At 42.3% G+C, this 22,315-nt stretch overlaps 1 protein-coding gene and 1 long non-coding RNA gene across 3 annotated transcripts; one reads left to right on the forward strand and one right to left on the reverse strand.

The window, feature by feature from the left end:
• The first annotated feature begins 80 nt into the window (after window positions 1-80).
• On the forward strand, window positions 81-20,886 carry LOC310645856. 2 transcript variants are annotated; one of them, XR_014493597.1, is made up of 4 exons: window positions 81-130; window positions 2,195-2,342; window positions 2,429-2,558; window positions 20,755-20,886. It is a non-coding gene; the product is annotated as an uncharacterized lncRNA (long non-coding RNA). The 2 variants fall into 2 exon arrangements; XR_014493598.1 differs by having other exon boundaries at window positions 85-155; window positions 2,253-2,342.
• LOC310646127 (putative G-protein coupled receptor 174) lies at window positions 8,513-18,111 on the reverse strand. Its single transcript, XM_083372375.1, has 2 exons — window positions 18,069-18,111; window positions 8,513-10,538 (listed from the first exon to the last, which is right to left on the reverse strand). The coding sequence occupies exon 2, from the start codon at window positions 9,930-9,932 to the stop codon at window positions 8,946-8,948; it is 987 nt and encodes a 328-aa protein (XP_083228501.1). The 5' UTR covers window positions 9,933-10,538; window positions 18,069-18,111; the 3' UTR covers window positions 8,513-8,945.
• Window positions 20,887-22,315: the final 1,429 nt, after the last annotated feature.

Genomic DNA, 22,315 nt, shown 5'->3' on the forward strand with positions numbered 1-22,315 from the left:
GGTGACCTTTTGCTGCTGCAGGTAAATGGTTTCTGAATCAATTACATTTACGTTGTTTTTTTTCCTAGGACTAATAACTGCGGAGGAGTAATCTGGGCAGTGCTCTTGCTGGAACTTGTCTGCTCAGCATGTCAGTCACATGCTTTATAATTTAAGTATAATTTTCCTCCTGGCCCAACATTCAAGTAGGGGGGAAAGAAATCCCGTCTTCCCACTAGGTGGCAGTGTTGGCAGTCAAAAGGAAATCAGTTGTGTGTTCAATGAAGATAGTTGAGTTGTGTTCACCAGCAAGAGGGCCAGTAAGTGTGGCAGGGTGTAAATGCAAAAAACGGTTTGAGTAAAGGCAAGTAATCATGAGAAGGTAGGAGTAGCAGATGTCCATCTCCACATAATACAGGTGGTCCTCAACAACCTTTCATTTAGTGACTTTTCGAAGTTATAACAGTATTCAAAAAAAGTGACATAACTTTTTCACACTTAAAACTGTAGCAAGCATCCCCGTCACATGACTGAAATTCAGATGCCTGGCAGTTGGCATGTATTTATGACAGTTGCAGTGTCCTGGGATCAGGTGATCACCTTTTGCCACCTGACAAAAGTCGATGGGGAAGGCAGATTCACTTTACAACCTTGTTACTAACAAGAATTGCAATGATTCAGTTAACAACAAATGGATGGGGCAAAACAGCTATCTTGCTTAGCAACAAAAATGTTGAACTCAACTGTCTGGTCGTAAGTTGAACCTTGTAGGTCCACCCCACCACCACTGCCTATCCTTGAGACTGTAACATAACCAAAAAAAAATTCAACTCTTTAATAGAGGTTGTGCACTGAGATAAAAGCTGGTTTGGTCTAGTGCATCAGGTCAGAGGCCAGTAAATGGTCCTAGTCCTGTTTTTGGTGTGAAAGCTGGCTGGGTGACTGTGAGTCAGTTCCTCTGCAGAATCCACTTTGGAAGAAAATAGAAGGTGTGTTAGATATGTTCATTGCCCTGAGTTATTTATGGAAAAGGATTTTTTTTTAAACTGCTCAAATGGTCCCAAAATCTGGCCAGGCCTTTTGGTGATGTGATTCAATGGAAGACCGCTGAAAGTTTGGGAGGAGGCAGAATTGCAGCAGCATCAGAGGATCAATTCAAATAATTGCACTCAGTTTGATCTAAAAAGGAGTGAGGAGGGACTAAGAGAAACGGATCTCTGTAGCCACTTCATCAGAGTCCCAAAGCAGCTGGTGCTAGAATGAAAGAAGCCTTTTCTTCCTGGCCTTTCAGCCATTAACACAGTGCAAAAACAAGTTTGTTCACCAGCTCCAAAACACTGTGGTTTTTTTAATAGGAGATTAAAAGAGAATCCCTCAGCCAAAGCTCAAACCTGCAGTTAGCCATCCTGACTGGCATGTTGGCTATTGATGCACGTAAGCCGTGTAAAATAAAATGATTCCCTTCTGGTCTGCTTTCTCATTTTTGCACCCATTTTAGATCAAGGGCAGTTGGAAAGGACAGGAGACCTAGTTCAGCATAGCTAGAGGGCACCGTTCTCCCCATCTTGTCACGGACCATCACAAGTATATTTCAAAAGGCGAGCTGTCTTAACCGGTTTCTTTCCAGGAAAAGCACATCCTTGATTTAAGAAGTGTGAAATCCAGGGGGGTTAATTCAATCTTGAAATAGTTGCCCTATTGCAGACAAGCCAAACTCGTGACGTCCCGTGATGTCGCGCAACGTATGGAGACAGTTTTGCCATTGACGGCAATGGGTTGGGTGCGGCTTCCATGTGACATGTGCAGCCTACGGGCCAGCAGTTTAACACCCCTGTCCTATTGATACGTTGTCATGGTTAGATATTCCCCTATCTAGTTCCCTAAATATAGATGCCAAAGGGTTGATATTATTTGTAGTACCGTTAGTTAAAGTATTAAATCATTTTTATGCAATTGTTTGAGAGTCAATGAGTTGAGTTTGAAGAACCCTGCCCCATGTGTTTCTAAAAACTAAATTTATGCAGTAGCTCTTCTTGACAACTGTAACTAGTGCCTTGACTATTGTATCAGTAAACAAAGGTCAAGCAACATTATTAATGGGCCGAATAATTCAAAATAAAGTTGATCGTCAATGGCCCTCTGCATTCTGCCTAGCTGAATTGACTGGTTTCTTTACAAAATGAGGTGCAAAATTGCTTTCTGTTCTCATGTGCAGCTGCTTTTTCACCAAGAAAGCTACACAAACGAGCCTCGTTTTTCTTTTTCTGATTGAGATGTTTGCAAGAACAAAAAGGGGAAATCTCTACTAAAACTTCCAAAGATGCATGAAAGATTCTGCAGTGGCAGTCAAGTATATTTTAACGGTAAGCAATAGTGGTTTACACCCCCCAAAAAGGCTCCAGGGTCACTTAAAAGCTGAAATGAAAATAACTTGTATCTTCTGGTACAGCCAAATCTTGCTGTATGAACACCTCGTGTATGATTGTGAATGAAATTTCTACAGCTTTGCAAAAATTTTGAGACTGGAGTGAGGATGAAACATCCTGTCAAAACAGCCCAGGACCATCTGACGCTTTACGGTAAGTTATTTTGGTTTTGCATATTTAGTTTCAACAAAGAACTTCCTAAGTCAAAAAATACGCTTCTGTTCTACTTCCTCCGAGAAGTGCAGATCGAATGTTCACATTTTTGTTACCCACTCAAAGATAACATTTTGACACGTCGGGCGTGTTAGGAGATATTTTTAGGGGAGATGTTGCACTGACGATTTCTTGCTAACTCTTTCTCTCAGCAGGTCAATGACAGTTAATGGGCATCATAGGGAGAAATGGGTTGCACAAGGCAGGTGATTTCTATTATATTGCCAACCAATTTGCCGGCACGACAGCCTAAAATTAACTTATTTCTGTTGCTATGTGAGACATTTGTTAAGTGAATTTTGTCCCAGTTGACGACCTTCCTTGCCACACTTGTTAAGTCAGTCAGTGCAGTTGTTAAATTAGGGACACGGCTGTTAAGTGAATCTGACTTCCCCATTGAGTTTGCTTGTCAGAAGGCCGCAAAAGGGGAATCACAAGATCCCAGGACACTGCAACCGTCATAAATATGAACCACTTGCCAAGCATCTGAATTTTGATCACGTGACCAGGGGGATGCTGCAATGGTTGTAAGCGTGAAAAATGGTCATAGGTCGCTTTTTTCCCAGTGCGGTTGTAACTTTGGTCACAAAATGAACTGTTGTAAGTTGAGGGCTGCCTGAACGCCCAGTTTGGGAGTACTGGATCTCTTTAGCCAAGTGGCCACTTTTTAGCCACATTACAAGCAGTCCTTGCTTAGTCACCAAAATTCATTCAAAGGTATGACAAGACACCCTCCCACCCTCTCAAGGTGCTTACAACCCATTCTCGACATTATGCTGGTTGCACACCCAACCCATGAGCTTATAATCACATTTTGGGAACCTGGCATGCAGTTCACCTTAGCAATAGCACCACAAAGGCAAAGAGGGAAGTTGTAAGAAGCAAAAACAATCTTAACCTAGCATCCGGTTAATAAATCTTGTTAGGAGTAGCAACAGCACTTAGACTTATATACCGCTTCACAGTGCTTTGCAGCCCTCTCTAAGCAGTTTACAAGATCAGCGTCTTGCTCCCAACAATCTGGGTCCTCACTTTAGTGACCTCGTAAGGATGGAAGGCTGAGTCGACCTTGAGCCAGTTAGAATCAAACTGCTGACTGTGGGCAGAGCCAGCCTACAATGCTGCATTCGAACCACTGCTTCACCAGGGCTGCTCTTTGGACCATTTCTGTTTCCCACAATCAGGTGATCATAATTTTCAACATTATTATTATTTGTGTGTGTGTGTGTGGTTTTCTGCCTTTACTTTTGCTTTCTGGCAAAAAACAAAACAAAACCACCCCTTGGATAAAATGGATTTGCTTAACAACCAACACCAAAAGGGTAATAAAATGACACGGTGACCTGCTTAACAACTGCAACGACTTCCCGGCCATAATTCCAGGCTGAATTGTAATCATAAGCTGAGGACCATCTGTACTTTTGCTTGACTTGAGGGGCCGGGCGTCTTTTTAAGACAGAAATAGAAGTGTAAATCCTCGTAGACAAAGCACTGCAATTCCCTCCCTTCAGACCAAGAGGAAACAACCACCCAATGAATTATCCCATCTGAGGTCCAGTTGAAGTTGTAAACCCTAATGCACAAAGAGTAATCACTGGCCCCTGCACACTCCTAACAATGGTACAATTTTAACATGGTTGTGGGTGGGCATTTAAATTACACTAGAAAGCAACTATTAAATAGTGTCATTGACAACAACAAAGTGGCTCACAATGAGATACTTCTAGAGGAGAGAATCTTAGCTGACTTCGCATTAATCTGTACAGCCAGTTAACAAAACACAATTACCTAAGCCACATTTAAAATTTCCATCACACGTTAAATGCTGTGCTGTGCATGCAGTGCAAAGGACTATGGCACATGAATAACTTTCTGAGACAAACCTCAAATTATGCAAAGCTTTCCGGAACAAACTGGTTACATAGGTCGGGGTGTGCCGGTAACAGCTTAAAATTAATGATGCCTTCCTTCACACACAATATTAAACCAGTGGCCAACTTCCCCAACACAAGGATATCCCATGCTACCTGATCCAATATAATTGAACATGCTAGACAGACTTGACCAATTAGCATGAAAAGACTGATAAAAGCAAGAACTTAAATGGCTTTCAATATTTGAGGGGCTGTCACAGAGAAGAGGGGGGTCAAGCTATTCTCCAAAGCACCGGAAGGCAGGACAAGAAGCAACGGATGGAAACTAACCAAAGAGAGAAGCAACCTGGAACTAAGGAGAAATTTCCTGGCAGAACAATTAACCCAGTGATGGCGAACCTTTTAGAGGCCGAGTGCCCCAAAACCACCCCTGGCCCACCCGCTCCTGCTCCACCCTCGCTCTGCCCCATGCCTGCTGCCCCACCTGCCGGCAGGACCACACACCGCCTCCATACCTGCCACAGTACATCGCCCAGGTGGCCCAGCAGCACCATGGCCATGCCATCCGCCTGCGCCCTGCAGCATCATTTGCGCGTGATGGCGCGAGGGTGGAGTCTTGTCCTCGCTGCCCAGCTGCCATGTCCTTGGCTGTGCTGCTCCACATGGGCTGTGCTCAAGGGCAACTCTCCTCTGGGGGGGCTGCTGGTGAAGAGGGGGCCATGCGGGGAGGCAGGCCTGGGGTGACGGTGCATGTGCCCACAGAAAGGGCTCTCGAGTACCGCCTCTGGCACTTGTGCCATAGGTTCGCCACCACTGAATTAACCAGTGGAACCACCTGCCTCCAGAAGCTGTGAATGCTCCAACAATGGACGTTTTTAAGAAGAGACTGGACAGCCATTTGTCTGAAATGGTGTAGGGTTCCCTGCTTGAGCAGGGGGCTGGATTAGAAGACCTCAAAAGGTCCCTTCCAACACTGCTATTCGGTATTCTAAAGAAGCAACAATAGCGCTTAATACTGCTTTACAGTGCTTTACAGCCCTCTCTAAGCAGATTACAGGGTCAGCCTCTTTGCCCCCAACAATCTGGGTCCCTATTTTCCAACCTCATAAGGATGGGAAAAGGGATGTGGTGGCTCAGTGGGTTAGGACGCTGAGCTTGTCGATCAGAAGGTCGGCAATTTGGAGGGTCGAATCCCGAGTGCCGCGTAGCAGAGTGAGCGCCTGTTACTCATCCCAGCTTCTGCCCACCTAGCAGTTCGAAAGCACATAAAAATGCAAGTAGAAAAATAGGGACCACTACAGTGGGAAGGTAACAGCGTTCTGTGCGCCTTTGGTGTCTAGTCATGCCAGCCACATGATCACGGAGACGTCATCGGACAAGTGCTGGCTCTTTGGGCACCGGCCCCTAGAGTCGGAAACGACTAGCACGCATGTGCGGGGGAACCTTTACCTTTTTAAGGATGGAAAGCTGAGCCAACCTTGAGCTGATCAGAATTAAACTCCAGGCTTCGGGCAGAGATGGCCTGCAGAACTGCATTCTAACCACTGCATCACCAGGGCTCCTAAGGAACCTTGCCATGTTGCTTGGGCAAATAAAATGAAATTCTCATGAGATTTTTGATATTCTCTTCCTCTTGCCAAATAACCAAGAAACACAGAAACCACACATAAGGACACATTCATAGGTGTCCCCGTAGAAGAAACGGCCTCTTTTGCAAACACAGCATATCTCTCACGAGTGCATGGTAGTAACATGTGCCACCTCAGTTTTGTTTCCTGCCTTCACAGCATCAGCCTTGGCACATTTGATCTCTGTTTCCTATTGCAGTTATTATTTATCACTGTTCCTTTTGAGTTGTGGTTTCCATGCACCTGACATGATAGTTGTTAGCAGAATGAGGTGAGAATTATCAGTCACATCATCTTGCTGGGCTAGAACTGGTGGGAGGTGGGATTTTTTTTTAAAAAAAATAGTTTGTTCCATCCGGAAATAAAATTGAAAGTGGGTGTGGAGTAAAGGTGAAGAGAGCTTTGTTGGTTCTGAATTAGTTTTATAATGATTCAACAGTATTATTTCTTTCAAGGTGCAGCCCTTAATAAAACAACTGCAGCCCTTAGTAAAACAACTATGTCCAATAAAAAAAAATGACAGGTGTGGAATCAGCAAAGGGGTTGCAAGACAGATCCTTACTCTCCTTGACATGGAAGTAAAATCTAGTTATAAGGTGACTAAAAAACAACCCTGAGTTGCTTTCAACTTTTTGAAGAGTACAACTATTTTATCCTGCTTTCCACAAGTTAAGTGCCTTGTAGAAATTTGCATGAATTTCCCAGTCAGTTTTGTTGTTCCTGAGAATTCTGGGAGAATGAAGAGAGCATCTTCTAGGGAGCATCCAGATTTGGGTAGTATTTTAAGTTGCCCATCCGACATTTTAAATATTGCTAAACTGCCAGTGAAAGGAAAGGAAACCATGCTCAGAACATAGGTTGATGAGATACACACACACAGAGAGAGAGAGAGAGAAAGAGAGAGAGAGAGAGAGAGAATTAATTCAATCACAAAGGCAAAGAGAATAGTTGTAAGAAGCAAAAACAATCTTAAAATATCATCCGGTTAATAAATCTTGTTAGGAGTAGACTTAGACTTATATACCTCTTCACAGTGCTTTTACAGCCCTCTCTAAGCGGTTTACAGAGTCAGCCTCTTGCCCCCAACAATCTGGGTCCTCATTTTACCCACCTCGGAAGGATGGAAGGCTAAGTCAACCTTGAGCCAGTCAGGAACAAACTCCTGGCATTGGGCAGAGTTTGCCTGCAATAGTGTATTCTATCCACTGTGCTACCGTGGCAGAGATATCAATAGCAGTATTACTTAGACTTATATACCTCTTCACAGTGCTTTACAGCCCTCTCTAAGCGGTTTACAGAGTCAGCCTCTTGCCCCCAACAATCTGGGTCCTCATTTTACCCACCTCGGAAGGATGGAAGGCTGAATCAAACTTGAGCCGGTCAGAGTCGAACTGCTGGCAGTCAGCAGAATTAACCTGCAATACTGCATTCTAACTATTGTGCCACCACAGTTCTATATGCACATCACTATCAAGTTAATGAAAGCTATGGCTTGTGCGGGCCTATCGTGTGAAGCAAACAGAGCAGTTAAGTTTTGTTAACCTAGATTTAAGATTGAGTATCTTGTGTGAAGGGACTTTCATGGTCTTAGGGCAGCCACCAGCCAAGACTTCCCGATTTGCCAGTGCCGCACCACCATCCCCGATGTCATTCCCAACAGCAGATGTCAAAGAGCGAGAGGGCTTTTATGGAGAAAAGTTGGGAAAGCAATGGACAGGTTTCACAATGCTTAAACAGAACCCTGATGGGAAATTACAAGGTTGTATAACTCTTGCGAAATAAACACAATCTTCTCCAAGTGATCTACAGAGGTGGTCCTTGACCTTTGACCACAATTGGGGGGGGTCACATGTCCTTGGAGATTCTCAATCGTCCAGGTCATGGTTGTCCCAAAGGTGCTTTTCCAAAAGGCAACTGGATTTCTCCTTGGGTGTTTTTTTCCTTGAAAATTTCAGTTTAGAACTGAAGAAGAAGCTCTCTTGGATGAGAAGTGAAATGTTTTCAAGGAAAAAAGAAAAGCAAGAAAGTTCAGTTCCCTTTTGAAAAAGCACTTTTGGGATAGTTGGGGCCGGAATTTCTACTGCTAAGCAAGGTGGTTGTTAAATGAGTTTTTTTTTGCCAAAAACCCCTCCCTCCTTTGGGGGTCCTCCATAATTTTTAAAAGTGGGAAGGGTCCCGAGAGGAAAGAAGTTTAATAAATACTGGCAGAGATCATCTTTTTAGCCTGGAAAGGTAGACAATGATATTTTTTTTTAGCTTTTTTACCCCCCTTTTAAATGTGTGTATTTTACAAGGCAGTTAACAAACATTAAACCAAACAAAATCAAAGCCTAAAAAGGTAAAATTACATTAGGAAAGACAAGATAGGTTAAATAGAATCAGCAACAGAGAATGTGCCTGCTCTGGATGAAGCCATAGTTTTTCTACGAAATATGTCATCCATTATTCCATTATTCACAAACTATATTTCACAAAGACTTTACATACACATATGTTATCATATACATCAAATTTATTAAAGTACAAAAATGGATTTTATAAATTATTTCAGAGACATTTAAATTAAGAGTGCACAGTACTAATGTCATTTACAAAATAAAATTAAAGCTCTAGAAAAACACTGCATTACTTCATACCTCTGATGAAGAGAGCACTCTTCCTTACACAGTTTCTCCAAGGCCACCTCTAGATTACTTGACATACTAATGGTCAATATCTATATTGAAGACAAGCTATGGTAAATCTGTGCTTTTCCCAAAGTTATCATGGCATCAAATAAAGGTGTTAATCAAAACAACAACCCCATAGTATGAGTTTCCTATCAATCATCCAACTATACTTATTTCGGATGGCTCCTTTGCACATCCACAGTGCATGATATGAAATGGAACACTGTCCTGTAAATCTTGCCTTGAAAGCCGCCTTCGAAACTCATCTGTAGTAAAGTAATAAATTATAGGGTCAAGACATGAATTTAAACTGGCAAGGCACAAGGCAATTGCGTGGAAGATCAAAATAACCTTTCGGGCATAGGAATCTTCTATCATTTGGGACTTGACCAAGTAATTCAAAGGGAAACTGATGTGATAAGGGCCAAAGCAAATTAAAAAGACAATGGCACAAGTCAGGATCATCTTTAAGGCTTTCTGTTTCTCCCCAAGGTCTTGGGAAACGGAATTCTTTTCTTGGAGAGATAAGATGGTCTTCCAGGAACAATACAAGATGATCAACAGAGGGGTTACAAAGCCAACCAGCTCACCTAGGGACATCATTGCTATTGAGATAGGTTCATCTGCAGTCTTCAAGGGGAGGTCCACAAAGCATTTATTGTCAGCACAAGTCTCGTTGGAGGTGAGTCGTAGAAGGGGGAAAGGTAAGCAGCCAACACAAACCACGACCCATCCAACGAGGCAGATGTACACGTCGTAGATGCGTTTGCAGTCGCTGAACTTCAGAGGGTGCATGAGGAACTGAAATCTCCGCACACTGATGCAAACCAAAAAGTAAATGCTTGCATACATGTTGACGTACTTGAGGTAGAAGCAGAACATGCAAAGTTCCTTCCCCAGGTGCCAACTTTTAGACAGGTAATAGAAAATCCTTAGTGGCAAAGATAACACTTGAGCCAAATCTGCAATTGCGAGATTGATCATGAAAATCACGGCCCGTTTAGTTTCTTTCATATACCCATAAAAGACCCAGAGAGCCAAAACATTCCCAATTAACCCAGGAACCAGGATGATTGTGTACATGATGGCATATAAGTGTTTCAAAAACTCATCTTCACTGTAGTTTGAGTCATTGGTTGCCATGGTTTTCCTTGTGGAATATGGGAGTGGCTTGGGAGTTATGTAAGAGGATTAACTAAAACTGTTGCTATCTTGAATTCTCTGGAAGGACATGAAAAGGCTGAGGCACTACGTATGTAAAATCTGAATATTTTGGTTTTGTTGCATCATTTTTTCTTTCGCAAGCTTGCAAAATCAGATGTTGCTTCAGTTTCTTTGTAGGGGGATCAATTTTTTTTTTTAAAAAAAACCAAACCCCCAGAATCTTTAGGATCTTTATGCTTCTCTAATTCTTCTATGCTTATCTTTGGATCCTCCTTCAGCTTTCTTCATTGTGTTGTTGAGTTTTGCCTAAAATAAGCTTGTCTGATTATGGCATGTGTTTGATTTTTGAAGCAACTTTATCACAGAGTCTTGAGTCCTCTTTCTCAAGTAGGTTTTGTCTTGAGTAAAGGGAAGACAGATAAATCCCAAATGTACGATGTCGATAAGAGGCAAGGAGAATCAATTGTCATCCAAGACATCACAGCCACCACCTGTGCGAAGAGCTTCTGTTCCTTTTCAATTGCCATACCAAAAAGGACTTTTATAGCTGTTATTCTGCAATACAGCAGAGCTGATCACCTGCAACTGAAGAAAAATACAAATAAAAGTTTGTGTGGTCTTATGCAAGGCAAGAGTGTCTCAAAGTTGACTTGGTTATAGCTTCCATCAACCAACTCATCTCACCTCTGTTGGATACATCAGGGAGAGAGTTGGAGCCTCAAGGTCCTCCCCATTGGCAGAGCTTACACCCATGGCTACTTGACCTGCCATCCTAACCTTGACTTCATCAACGGATATTTATTTATTTATTTATTATGGGACTAATATGGGAGTATCGGGATGCTCCCATCACTACCCGCGCGGCCGCATTCTGCACCAGCTGGAGCCTCCGGGTGGTCTTCAAGGGCAGCCCCATGTAGAGAGCATTGCAGTAATCTATCCGAGAGGTAACAAGTGCATGAGTGACCGTACGTAGGGCATCTCGGTCCAGATAGGGGCGCACCAGGCGAACCTGGGCGAATGCCCTCCTGGCCACGACTCCAATATGATCTTCAAAACTGAGTCGTGAATCCAGGAGGACGCCTAAATTGCACGCCCTATCAACGGGAGGCAACACCTCTCCCCCCATAACCAAAGATGGAACCTCTTGGACAAGACGAGATGCCGGTACGTAAAGCCACTCAGTCTTGGCCGGGTTGAGCTGGAGCCTGTTCTTCCCCCATCCAAATCCGTACCACTTCCAGGCAATGGGACATCACATCGAGGGCATCACTGGCTTGGTTCGGGGTGGAGATAAAGAGCTGGGTATCATCGGCATATTGATGATACCTCACCCCGAAACCAGATATTCTACCTGCCTGGTTCAGAAAGAAAGGTGAGAAAATAAAGCTGCTTCTATTGAGGTTGGGATTGCTTTGGAAGTCATTGTAGAGAGGAATCTAGATGTCTTAATGGACAACCACTTAAGTATGAGCCAACAGTGGCCAACACACTCTTAGGCTGCATCAACAGGGGTAGCATCAAGATCACAAGAAATGATAGTGCCACCCTATACTATACTAGTGAAACCACATTTGGAATACTGCCTATAGTTCTGGTTACCACGATGCAAAAAAGATCTGCTCTCCAAAGCACCTGAAGGCAGGACAAGAAGTGATGGGTGGAAGCTTGTTAAAGAGACAACCAACTTGAAAAGAGAAGGAATTTCTTGACAGTGAAAATGATTGATCAATGGGAGAGCTTGCCTTCCAGACTTCTGGGTGCTCCATCGCTGGAGGTTTTAAAGAAAAGATTGGACGTCCATTTGTCTGAGATGGTATAAGGACTCCTGGCTTGGGCAGGGAGTTGGGCTGAGAAGACCTCCAAGGTCCCTTCCAGTCCTATGATTCTAAAAGCATCCAATACAATAGCAGGTGCATCATGACTGGCACAGATCCTATAATACTTGCCATTTGAATGATGACACATGAGGTTCTTGGCCCTCCAAAAATAAATACTCATGTTCCATTCTTAAACTATCTTGCAATTTCTATTCCTCTTGGTCAAAGTGCATTGTCATCATCATCATCAACAACAACAACATCTAGTAGTATAAAAATACTTTATAAACAAAAATGTTTTATAGACAAGTGGGTCTTATTTCACTTTTTCAAGACTACTATGCCAGTCCATCTATATTTTGAGAGTTGTCTGTTCTGAAGCAGGTAATTTCTTTTCCTGAGTCTATTTCTTTAAGTCCCTGATGGTACATGAACAAATTGATTTAGCAAATTTGTAACAGATGCACTCCTCTGTTTTCATTAGGTATCTTGTAGTAGGATTAATAGTAAAAATCACTATTTCTTAATTGTTTGTGCTGCCTGTCCCTCTATTCCTTGGAACCTACCTTAATACACAGTAGATTTGTTGAGGAGAAGTAGAATCATTTCACTGTATTATTTTAGAATTCCTTCCCTCCCCAATGATGTTATTAGATATCATTATATTTGATTAGGAGCAGTCTGTTCCCTCTGAAAGTTGAATGAAAGTATGACTTCCATAACAAACATATCTTCTGAGATTGTGATAGAACTGCAGGGAAGCATCTCCTTCTAGCTCATCAATCAATTATGTACAAGGTGAACATAATCTTGCTGTAATTCTTACTCTGCTTTATCATGGGAGTCAGAATACATAATCTATCAAGTGTTTAATAGCTATTCCAGTGCCATTAATAACAAAAGCTTCTAAATGTCTACTTTTCAGGTGGCTTTGATTGTGATAGATGAGGACCATTACTTAATATTCAGTGGTTTGAGGAAAAACATTAAGTCAATGGCTTTTCCAACCCTTCTGTCACAGTTATCTGAGCCATAGTATAATTCTTTAATATAAATAGCTAAGATTTGATTCCCCCTCTGAAGATTTTTCAATGATTAATTAAAATGCAAGATGCTATATCTCATATTATCCTACTAAATCATTTCCCCCGATAGTGTGCCTCTCAAACATGCTGTTAGCAGCTAGTTGACAAGTCTAAAAACATAGTTTCACACAGTTGGAGAGATTCAGCATGAAGAAAACTGGCATAAGGAGCGTCTCCTAGAACTCAATTGGTAGGAACAATATAAATCAGCAGAAAGGTTACACCCACTTGCATTATATTTAGCATCCTAAAGTCTATAATTTTAAGTATAAAGAAATGGGGTACAATCTTTCATTTGCAAAACACTAAACATAGATTAAGAAAATATAGTTACTGCTTTTATGCCATACATAAAGCTAAACAATAATCATAAGCTGCTGCTGGGCAGGGGACGGAGCAAGGGATTGCAAGATTGGCTGGGAAACTGTCATAGAATGTTGAACTAGAGATTACATGACTGTAGCAGCAATGTAGCACTAGCCAGCAGCCTTGAAGCAGCCAAATGTTATTCCTTAGAGAGGCATGGGTCCTGGATTTTGGACATATTCTGTAAATTAGCTCATTTGAGGTTCCTTGCTTCAAAAATTTTTACCTTATGAGGCACTGTTTTTCCCAGTTGAAGGTGATGTTAATGAGAGTTTTAGCAGTATATAGATCACAATTATGCCGCACTCACTTCATCATTATATCCTCATAACAAGTCTGCTAGTGACTGGACCAATATAACCAAGTGTAAAAAGAATGCAAATGGATGAGCTGATAAGGGGAAAATGACAACTTAGTTTAAAAGGGCCATGAGCAAGAAAATCATATTCATTGAGACTCTATTCTGTTTGGCATAGAAAATTCAGCAGGCTTCTGAGATGTTGTTCTACCCTACAACAATAAGGTAACTCTCTTGTAACTCTTGTGGGTGTTTCCTGACATGGTCTACCTTGAAGGCTAACACCAAGTAAGCTTCATGGTTTCATTATAGATTTGAATGTGACATTTCCCTTCATGCTTAACCAGGGAAATTTCAAAGACAGCAGCTGCATTTCCACTGAACATGGTTATTTTTTCATGATTTGGTGTTTGTGTGAACACAACTCATTTGATTCTTTTGATACCACTAACAATAGATTAGGGATGGCCACCACCTCTTTATTTTAATCCCCCTGTTGTATAAAAAGAATTTAATCTTGTGGAACATCTGATGATGTTATCTAGACAGGTAGTGAAACATCTGCAGGCCAACAACCCAACTCGTGAGCATCAAAGACTCCATAGTTCAACCCTGAACTATAAAGATTATCTTGTATTGGAGAATTTAAGCTTCTAGCTGATGGCTACAAACTGATGCAAACAAACTGGTGTAGTTAACCTACCAAGATTCAAATCTCTACTGCCTCAAGCTAAAAAGAAAGATGTGTTTATTTTAGATCCAAAAGAATGGAAAATCCAGGAGCGATTACAAAAACCATCATTTTTATTTATTTTATATTACGCAATGTTATACAGCTTTCCTCCAGTACCGGTCTTATTTACTCTTCCTATCCCTCTTCCATTTTTCTCCTATTTAAAGGGCAGTGATTAAACTTTCGCTTGCTTGCCATTGGGCATTACAGACCTTTTACTGGAAAAGCTCTTAATACTGTACCACATTTTGCCTAAGCCTTTTTGCCAAATAGATATTGGATATTTTGCTCATTAGAATAAAAATGGAGAGACTGGAGGAGCTTGGCAGGAAAAGAAAGAAAGGGAGGAAAAAAAACAAGAATGTTCAGCTAGTAAAGGGGAATATTTATAGCTCAGAGTTGAAATGAGGGGCCCTTGGTGCTTTCTCAGCTTGCTTGTTTTCTTGCAGACATTTCATTCCCCAAACTAGGTAACATCTTCAGTGCTAGTAAGGGGTGGGGCTTGCCTGTCTGTGCTGGTGGGCGTGTGGTCTTTGAGATTCTTTGGCTGGGCTTTTTGCTGTTGACTTTTTGGCAATTTCTTGATTGGGGTATTGTTTAATTGATTAGGGGACGCGGTGGCTCAGTGGATTTGGACGCTGAGCTTGAAGGTCGGCAGTTTGGCGGGTCGAATCCCGAGTGCCGCGTAGCAGAGTGGAGCGCCTGTTACTCGTCCCAGCTTCTGCCAACCTAGCAGTTCGAAAGCATGTAAAAATGCAAGTAGAAAAATAGGGACCACTACGGTGGGAAGGTAACAGCGTTCCGTGCGCCTTTGGCATCTAGTCATGCCGGCCACGTGACCACGGAGACGTCCTCGGACAAGCGCTGGCTCTTCGGCTTTGAAATGGAGATGAGCACCGGCCCCTAGAGTCGGAAACGACTAGCACGCATGTGCGGGGGAACCTTTACCTTTTACCTTAATTGATTACTGGTCTGATGTTAACCTTGGAGTTAATCTATGCTGATCTGGGTGCTGCCCATAAAGGAACAAAAAGACCCAAGCACCTCCCCACCAGCCCCCAGATCAGCATAGACTAATTCCAAAGTTAACTTCAGACCAACAGTCAAGGAAACAATGCCCCAATCAAGAAACTACCAATGAAGCCAACAGCAAAATGATAGGAAAGCCAATAGAATATAAACTAACTGCAAACTGCATCCCTTTCTACCGGTAGCACTGATGAAGTTACCTACTTTGGCAAGGAAACGTCTGCAAGAAAACAAGCAAACTCAGAGAGCGCCAAGGACCCCCTCAGAGCGTTCAACTATTATTATACATTGGTCGTTTCAATGTGACCATGTTACAGTTTTAAGAGAGATCAAGTTTAATCCATGGATACTGTGGGCAGACCCATGTTGCCTTTCGTAGACACACAACCGTTCCAAATTAAAGAAAAGTGTCTTCTCTCGACTGGGCCAAGAACGTTGGCAAATGTTAGATAAAAGACTCCATAATCTGACACCAGTTTTCCTTTGGGGGCTCTGATAGACATATTGTCGACATGCTGTAGGTTGCGTTGGCTGGGATTGATTTGTTTATAAAGTGTCTTTCCAAGCAGCAGAAGTTTATTTAGTCATTTCATGGTGTCTCATCCCAGCAGCAGAACTCCCACAGGTTTCCACAGATACAACTGAAAAACCAGACAGTGACACACTCCCTACGGGTAACCATTCTATCGCTTCATCTTGTTCCGAAGGCTCTTACGAAGCAGAATTATTTTGATCCTTTTTCTTAGACACAAGAGGACAGAAACCAGTTAAATCTCTTGGGAGAAATGATTCCAGACGTAAAGGGCTACTGTAGAGCAAGATTTCTCTATCTCTCCCCCATGACTTGAATGGAGAGGACCTTAAGTTCTCTTTTCTGGGATGAAGGAACAGCTGTATGGATCAACCCTACCTGGAGGGGACACATGGGGATACCTGTGAGCCAATTTATGAAGGCCTTTACAGGTTAAAACTAGCACTTTATGGCTGGCTGGGCACCTCTGGGAGCATTTATGAGTTTTAAGTCAACAACAGCAACAACAACCACAACAACAACGATGATGACGATGATGTTGGAAGGGACCTTGGAGGTCATCTAGTCCAACCCCCTGCTCAGGCAGGAAACCCTATAACATTTCAGACAAATGGCCATCCAGTCTCTTCTTAGAAACCTCCAGTGTTGGAGCATTCACCACTTCTGGAGGCAGGTTGTTCCACTGATTAATTGTTCTAACTGTCAGGAAATTTCTCCTTAGTTCAGTTAAGAAGATAGGATTAAGGCGTGGACTACTGTATAAGAAGCAATTTTAAACATTATGGATGCATCTTATTTTCGCTTTTGACAACCATATTGATTAAATGCATCTCAAATTCTTGCTTAAATTTAAAGCTGTCCATTTTTTTTCAATGTGTGGCTCCCAACCAAACTGGGATTGTGCTACTGGTAATATTTTTTTTAAAAAAAAGTTAGCTGTGGAACCAGTTCTTCAAAATGGAGAGATGGGATTTTTTTTCTGCTGTAATTCTATGGCAAAATTGCAGACAAGTTTAACAAAATAATCTCCTGTGGGTGTGTCAGTCGTTTTCCAAGAACGTGATTTCTTGTCCAAAGTTAGGTTCCTTTATCAAGTAGGGAAAGCCTTGAGTTTTAGCCAGATTTAATCATGGCTTGGAGCAGAATCCATTAATTTCATAAAATCTCAGTTGGCATTTTGACTTAAATAGATCTCTTCTTCTTCTTTTTTTCCTTCCTTCTGTTCAATCGTGCCTAATTCTGTCAAATTCTGCCTGCTTGAGTCCTTGCAATTTTCTGGGCAAAGTTTTCCAGAAGTAGTTTGCCATTGTCTCCTTCCTAGGGCTGAGAGAGAGTGACTGGCTCAAGGTCAGCAAGCTGGCTTTGTGCTTAAGACATGATTGAAACTCATATTCTTCTGAATTGTAGACTTGTGCCTGAATTGCTACATTTAACTGACTTTCAGATTTACTCTAAGCAGGTAGCTCCGTAAACATATTTTTAAAGTAATATTATGTAATATTATGCATATATATATATATATATATATATATATATATATATATATATATATATATCAACCTAGCAGTGCAAGTAGAAAAACAGGGACCACTACGGTGGGAAGGTAACAGCGTTCCGTGCGCCTTTGGCATCTAGTCATGCCGGCCACATGACCACGGAGACGTCCTCGGACAAGCGCCGGCTCTTCGGCTTTGAAACGGAGATGAGCACCGGCCCCTAGAGTCGGAAACAACTAGCACGCATGTGCGGGGGAACCTTTACCTTTTTTTATATACATATACCGAAAGCCAGGAAGCAAATAGCAATTATTCAACAATACTACTTCAATCATTTCTTGCCCTCCATCATAAATTCAGTTTTTGATCTCTCCAGAAAGAAAGAAAGAATCCAATTCCTTTGTCTGCAATTTCAGAAACAGAACACTGTATAAGAAAGATGCTTGTATACTTACAAATCGATTTAACTTTCTTTTTTCCCCAAATGGAGGTGCACACATGGCTATTTGAGGTGTTTAAATGTATCAAAGTCTATGGATTTTTTTGCAGTTGTGAAATCTTAGACTTTCCCAGCATAAGTTCCCCCAACTCTAACCCTGATGAACTGTTCCTCTCTTTGATTTTATTTTTATTTCCATTCGCAAAGGTAAATGCTTTGAGGGAAACGCAACAGAGCTTCAGCAAATGGCTTCCCAACTGCTTACAAGACACATCTGCCTGCTAAGATAACCCCACTGCATTAAATGAAAGTCCTACCTTTATCATTTCTCTCCTGTGCCTTCAATCACCTCCTTTGCAGTCTCCGTGTAAGAACAAAAGTTTGATGCTCCGCTGCGTTTTCCCCCTCCTCTGCTTATTATAGAAAGCAAAACTGCAATTCTTCTTTTCACGTGTGGCCGAAAGAGGAGGTGAAGCAGTGCGGATGTTAAAAGTGTCAAACTGAGGCACTCGTAAACCTCTACAGCAGATGTATTTTTTTCCAACGTGCACCTTGTGAGGAATACTGAGTGATGAGCAATTTCAGAAAGTAGCACCCAAGGGTCACAGTTCTGCTATAGTGGTGGAGTCTATATATAGGCCACCGTAGGAAGAAGGCAGTGAGTGGGTCCTTGACTGACATGGCACGTCTGCCACGGAGAAGGGCCAACCCATGTCAATGTGACAGAGAGTCCTCGCCTCCTGGCCAGAGTTGAGTCCACAGTTTCCATTTGCGAAGCAAGAAATTGGTTAAGTGAGTTTTATGAGCTTTCTTGCCACAGTTGTTAAGTGAATCATTGCAGTTGTTACGTTAGTAACAGGGTTGTTAAGTGATTCCGGCTTCCCCATTAGCTTTGCTTGTCAGAAGGTTGCAAAAGAGGATCACGTGACCCCAGGACACTGAGGCCGTCATAAAGATGAGTCATTGGCCAAGGGCCTAAATTTGGATCACGCGACCGTGGGGATGCTGCAAAGGCCGTAACTGTGAAAAACAGTCATAACTCACTTTTTTCAGTGCCGTTGTAACTCCGAACGGTCACTAAATGAGCTGTTGTAAATCAAGGACTACCTGTATTGGGTATCTTTTTAGAATCGACTCCGGAGAGCGTTTAAGGAAGTTGTTCGGTGTAACTTTTTAACCAGAAGCTGGCTTTTTCTCACTTGCACTAGAATAAACAATGTAGGGGATATATTCATCTTATTTTAATGGGTTTGAGGGGGAAAATAGGAACCAGGAAATCTCTGCCATACTGGGAGACAGCTGAGTGATTAAAATGTCTTCCTTAGTGCCTAGATTTGCATAGAATGGCAGGCAGTGTTATAACAGGATTACATCATCTCTGGCTCAGCTACAATACGGCTTATTGTTTGGGCGCTACTTACAGTTAATCCTCAACTTACCACTGCTCGTTTAGTAACTGTCCAAAATTACGACGCTGAAAAAAAGTGATGTATGACCATTTTTCACAACTTGTGACCGTTGCAGCATCCCCATGGCCACGTGATCCAAATTCAGATTGTTTGACAACTGACTCATCTCTGTGACGTTTGCAGCATCCCCCGGGGTCATGTGATCCCCTTTAACAACCTTCCGATAAGCAAAGTCATCAGGGAAGCCCGTTAACAACCGAGTTAATTGCAGTGATTCTCTTAACCACTGTGGCAAGAAAGGTCGTAAAATGGGACAAAAACTCACTTCGCCGCCTTGCTTACCGTGGAAATTTGGGGCTCAGCTGTGAGCGTAAGTCGAGGACTCCCTGTGCTGCAGTTCTTTCACTGCAACTTACACTTTCTAAACCTGTTTTTAAAAATCAATTCCAGGGCCAGATCAAGACTTTAATGCTTTGAGGTGAACTCGGAGCGCCCGAGTGCTAACTGTGCGTGTAAAGAGCTTTTCTTTCATTCTTGCCAGTTGGTGCCTGGTGACCACTTAATGCTCCTTAATGTAAATCCTGAGACAGAAAGCAGCTTGGGCTTTTAACTTGTTGGCACGAGGACCTTTCTTCCAATCAGCTTGAAAATGCGGATATCTTGCAGCAATAAAACGCTCAAAGGCTGGTTTTGTTCCTCCTCTAAACTGGCTCACCTCCGAGCTGGGCAATTCTCCAGCTGTAGGCCAAGGGAGACCTTGGACTTAACTCTGCTGCAATTCAGGGGCAAAAATCAACCACGCTAACAATTTACAGAAGAAGAAAATACTTGTAGTGCAGGGTTGAACAATGAGATACTTGGTGCTCTCTGAGCTTGGTTTTCGTTATTGTTGTTGTTGTTAGAGGAGGAGGAGGAGGAGGAGGAGGAGGAGGAGGAGGAGGAGGAGGAGGAGGAGGAGGAGGAGGAGAACTACTATGGGATCCTTGCTACTCTTCGAACATATTTGTTGTCTTGCAGATATTCCATGGCCCATCTAGGTAACAACATCAGTGCTAGCAGGGAGTGGGGTTTACTCCCTGTTTATATACAAGTGGCTTGCCCTGTCGGTGTTGGTGGGGGTGTTCTTGGTGATTCCTTGATCAGGATATTATCTCCTGCTTGCTGATTGATTGTCTGCTCGATTGTTTTATCTTCTTGGCAATTCCTTGATTAGAGTATTGTTTGCTGCTTGACTGAGGTGCTGAAATATCTGCAAGAAAACAACCAAGCTCAGAGAGCACCAAGGGCCCTTACTAACAACTTAAGCAATCAAAGAGCCGTCTCTGAAGTCTTACAACAATTAAACATCTAAAAGAGTGGAAAATGATGTCACCACGTTAAACTGTCTCTGCAAAGCCAAGGGGTAAAATGGACGCCCCAGAAGAATTAGCATCGCTCAACTCTGGCTTAATCATTGAGATTATGGATTCTCTACTCTAAGCCGCCTTCAGAGTGTTACATTTTTGCTCCAATAAATGTATGCATGTGTGTGTGCGGGCATTGTGTGATGTGGCAGCTCTAGGAAGTTTCAGTAAGGCATCTCTTTCTCAAACAGACCCCCTGCAATCTGGCAATTGCTGTGAATGCCTAATGCACAAGAATCCTGTAAGTCCAGTCCTCTCCTTCAGCCTGGTGTCCTCCTGTTTCTCAGGTAAGTGATAATTTGGTGGGTTGTAGTTCCAACATCCCTAAAGAGCCTTGGTGGAGCAGTGGGCTAATGCCTCCTTAAGTAACACCAGCTGCCTGCAATTAGTGCAGGTTCGAGTCCCACCAGGCTCAAGGTTGACTCAGCGTTCCATCCTTCCCAGGTAGGTAAAATGAGGACCCAGATTGTTGGGGGCAATAAGCTGACTTTGTAATAATGCCGCTTGGGGGTGTGTGTGAAAGCCCTAATAAGCAGGCATATACATAGAATGAAGGCTACTGCTAAGCTTGTAAGCCGCCCTGAGTCTTCGGAGAAGGACGGGATATAAATGGAATTAAAATAAAAATAAATAAAAAAATAAAAGGCACCAAATCTACAAAATTCAGGTGAATTAAAAAAAAAATCTCATTCACTCTATGCAGGACATGTGGGTGTTGCTACACTCTTGGTATTAGGGTGGCAGAATATGCCCACCCGTTAATGATGCAATGAATGGAGAGAGGTCTCTGAGAGAAAAAAGAAAAAGAAATAGGTATTTCCTGCTTTAGCACCGGAAACATGGCTGAATGCCCAGGAATCCAACCCAGACTGAAGAAATGAAAGTCCTGTCATTGGCTGATGAATCTGCTCGTTTCACTCTCTCCAGCACAGATTGAAATCTTGAGCTTTTTTGCTCCCATTCATGAGAGAATTTGCAAAGATGGCCGAGTTCTGATCAAAGAATAACGATAATGATGGATTTTACTGTGGAAATGATAGATGGCAGTATATGATTTTTAAAAAGGACAAAGGCCTTTGTCATTCTGTTTTGCTTTACATGGTTTCTCTTAGATGGAGGCCTTCGCGGAACCTCCCAAAACAATTGCATTTGGTTGATTGCTGGGACTAATCCAGACATATTATTCTCTCCCTAATATCCCGTCAGGCATAGGCCTGTAGCCCTCTTGAATGGAAAAGTCTGCAGACCCCAAAACACTTTGCATTGGAATGGATTTCAATAAAACTTGGTAGAAATATAAGTAGTATAACAGCTTAAATCATGGTTGGCTTCACACATGGCATCAAAATGTGATGTGTTTTGCCCTGGGCTTAATGTGTGGGATAAATCCTGAGATTGTGGTATGCAAACCAGAGATATGGCCTGTGGTATGCAAACCAGAGATATATTATGCAAGTCCAACCAACTGCGGTTTATTTAATAAATAATGCCTAAGAAGCACTGCTTAGCATGATATGAAGACTATCTAGACATGCAAGATTGATCTCGGTCAGATGAAATCTTAAAATGCATGTTAAGATTATATTCAAATGTAATATTCATTCATAGTTTCCCAGACCATGATTTGGCAGTCAATCACCCATCCCCTCCTGCTTTCAGCTTAATTTTTCTGCTAATATTGCATACAACTGAATTTTCTCAGCATTTAACCTCTTCTTTAAACAGTGATGAATCATATTACTTGCAGTAGAA

This window comes from Vipera ursinii, assembly GCF_947247035.1.
Source record: "Vipera ursinii genome assembly, chromosome: 12".
In the NCBI taxonomy this organism is placed as follows: Eukaryota; Metazoa; Chordata; class Lepidosauria; order Squamata; family Viperidae; genus Vipera; species Vipera ursinii.

Coding starts and splice junctions, on each gene's coding strand:
- LOC310646127 (XM_083372375.1), bottom strand. CDS start 9,932: ATGGCAACCAATGACTCAAACTACAGTGAAGATGAGTTTTTGAAACAC.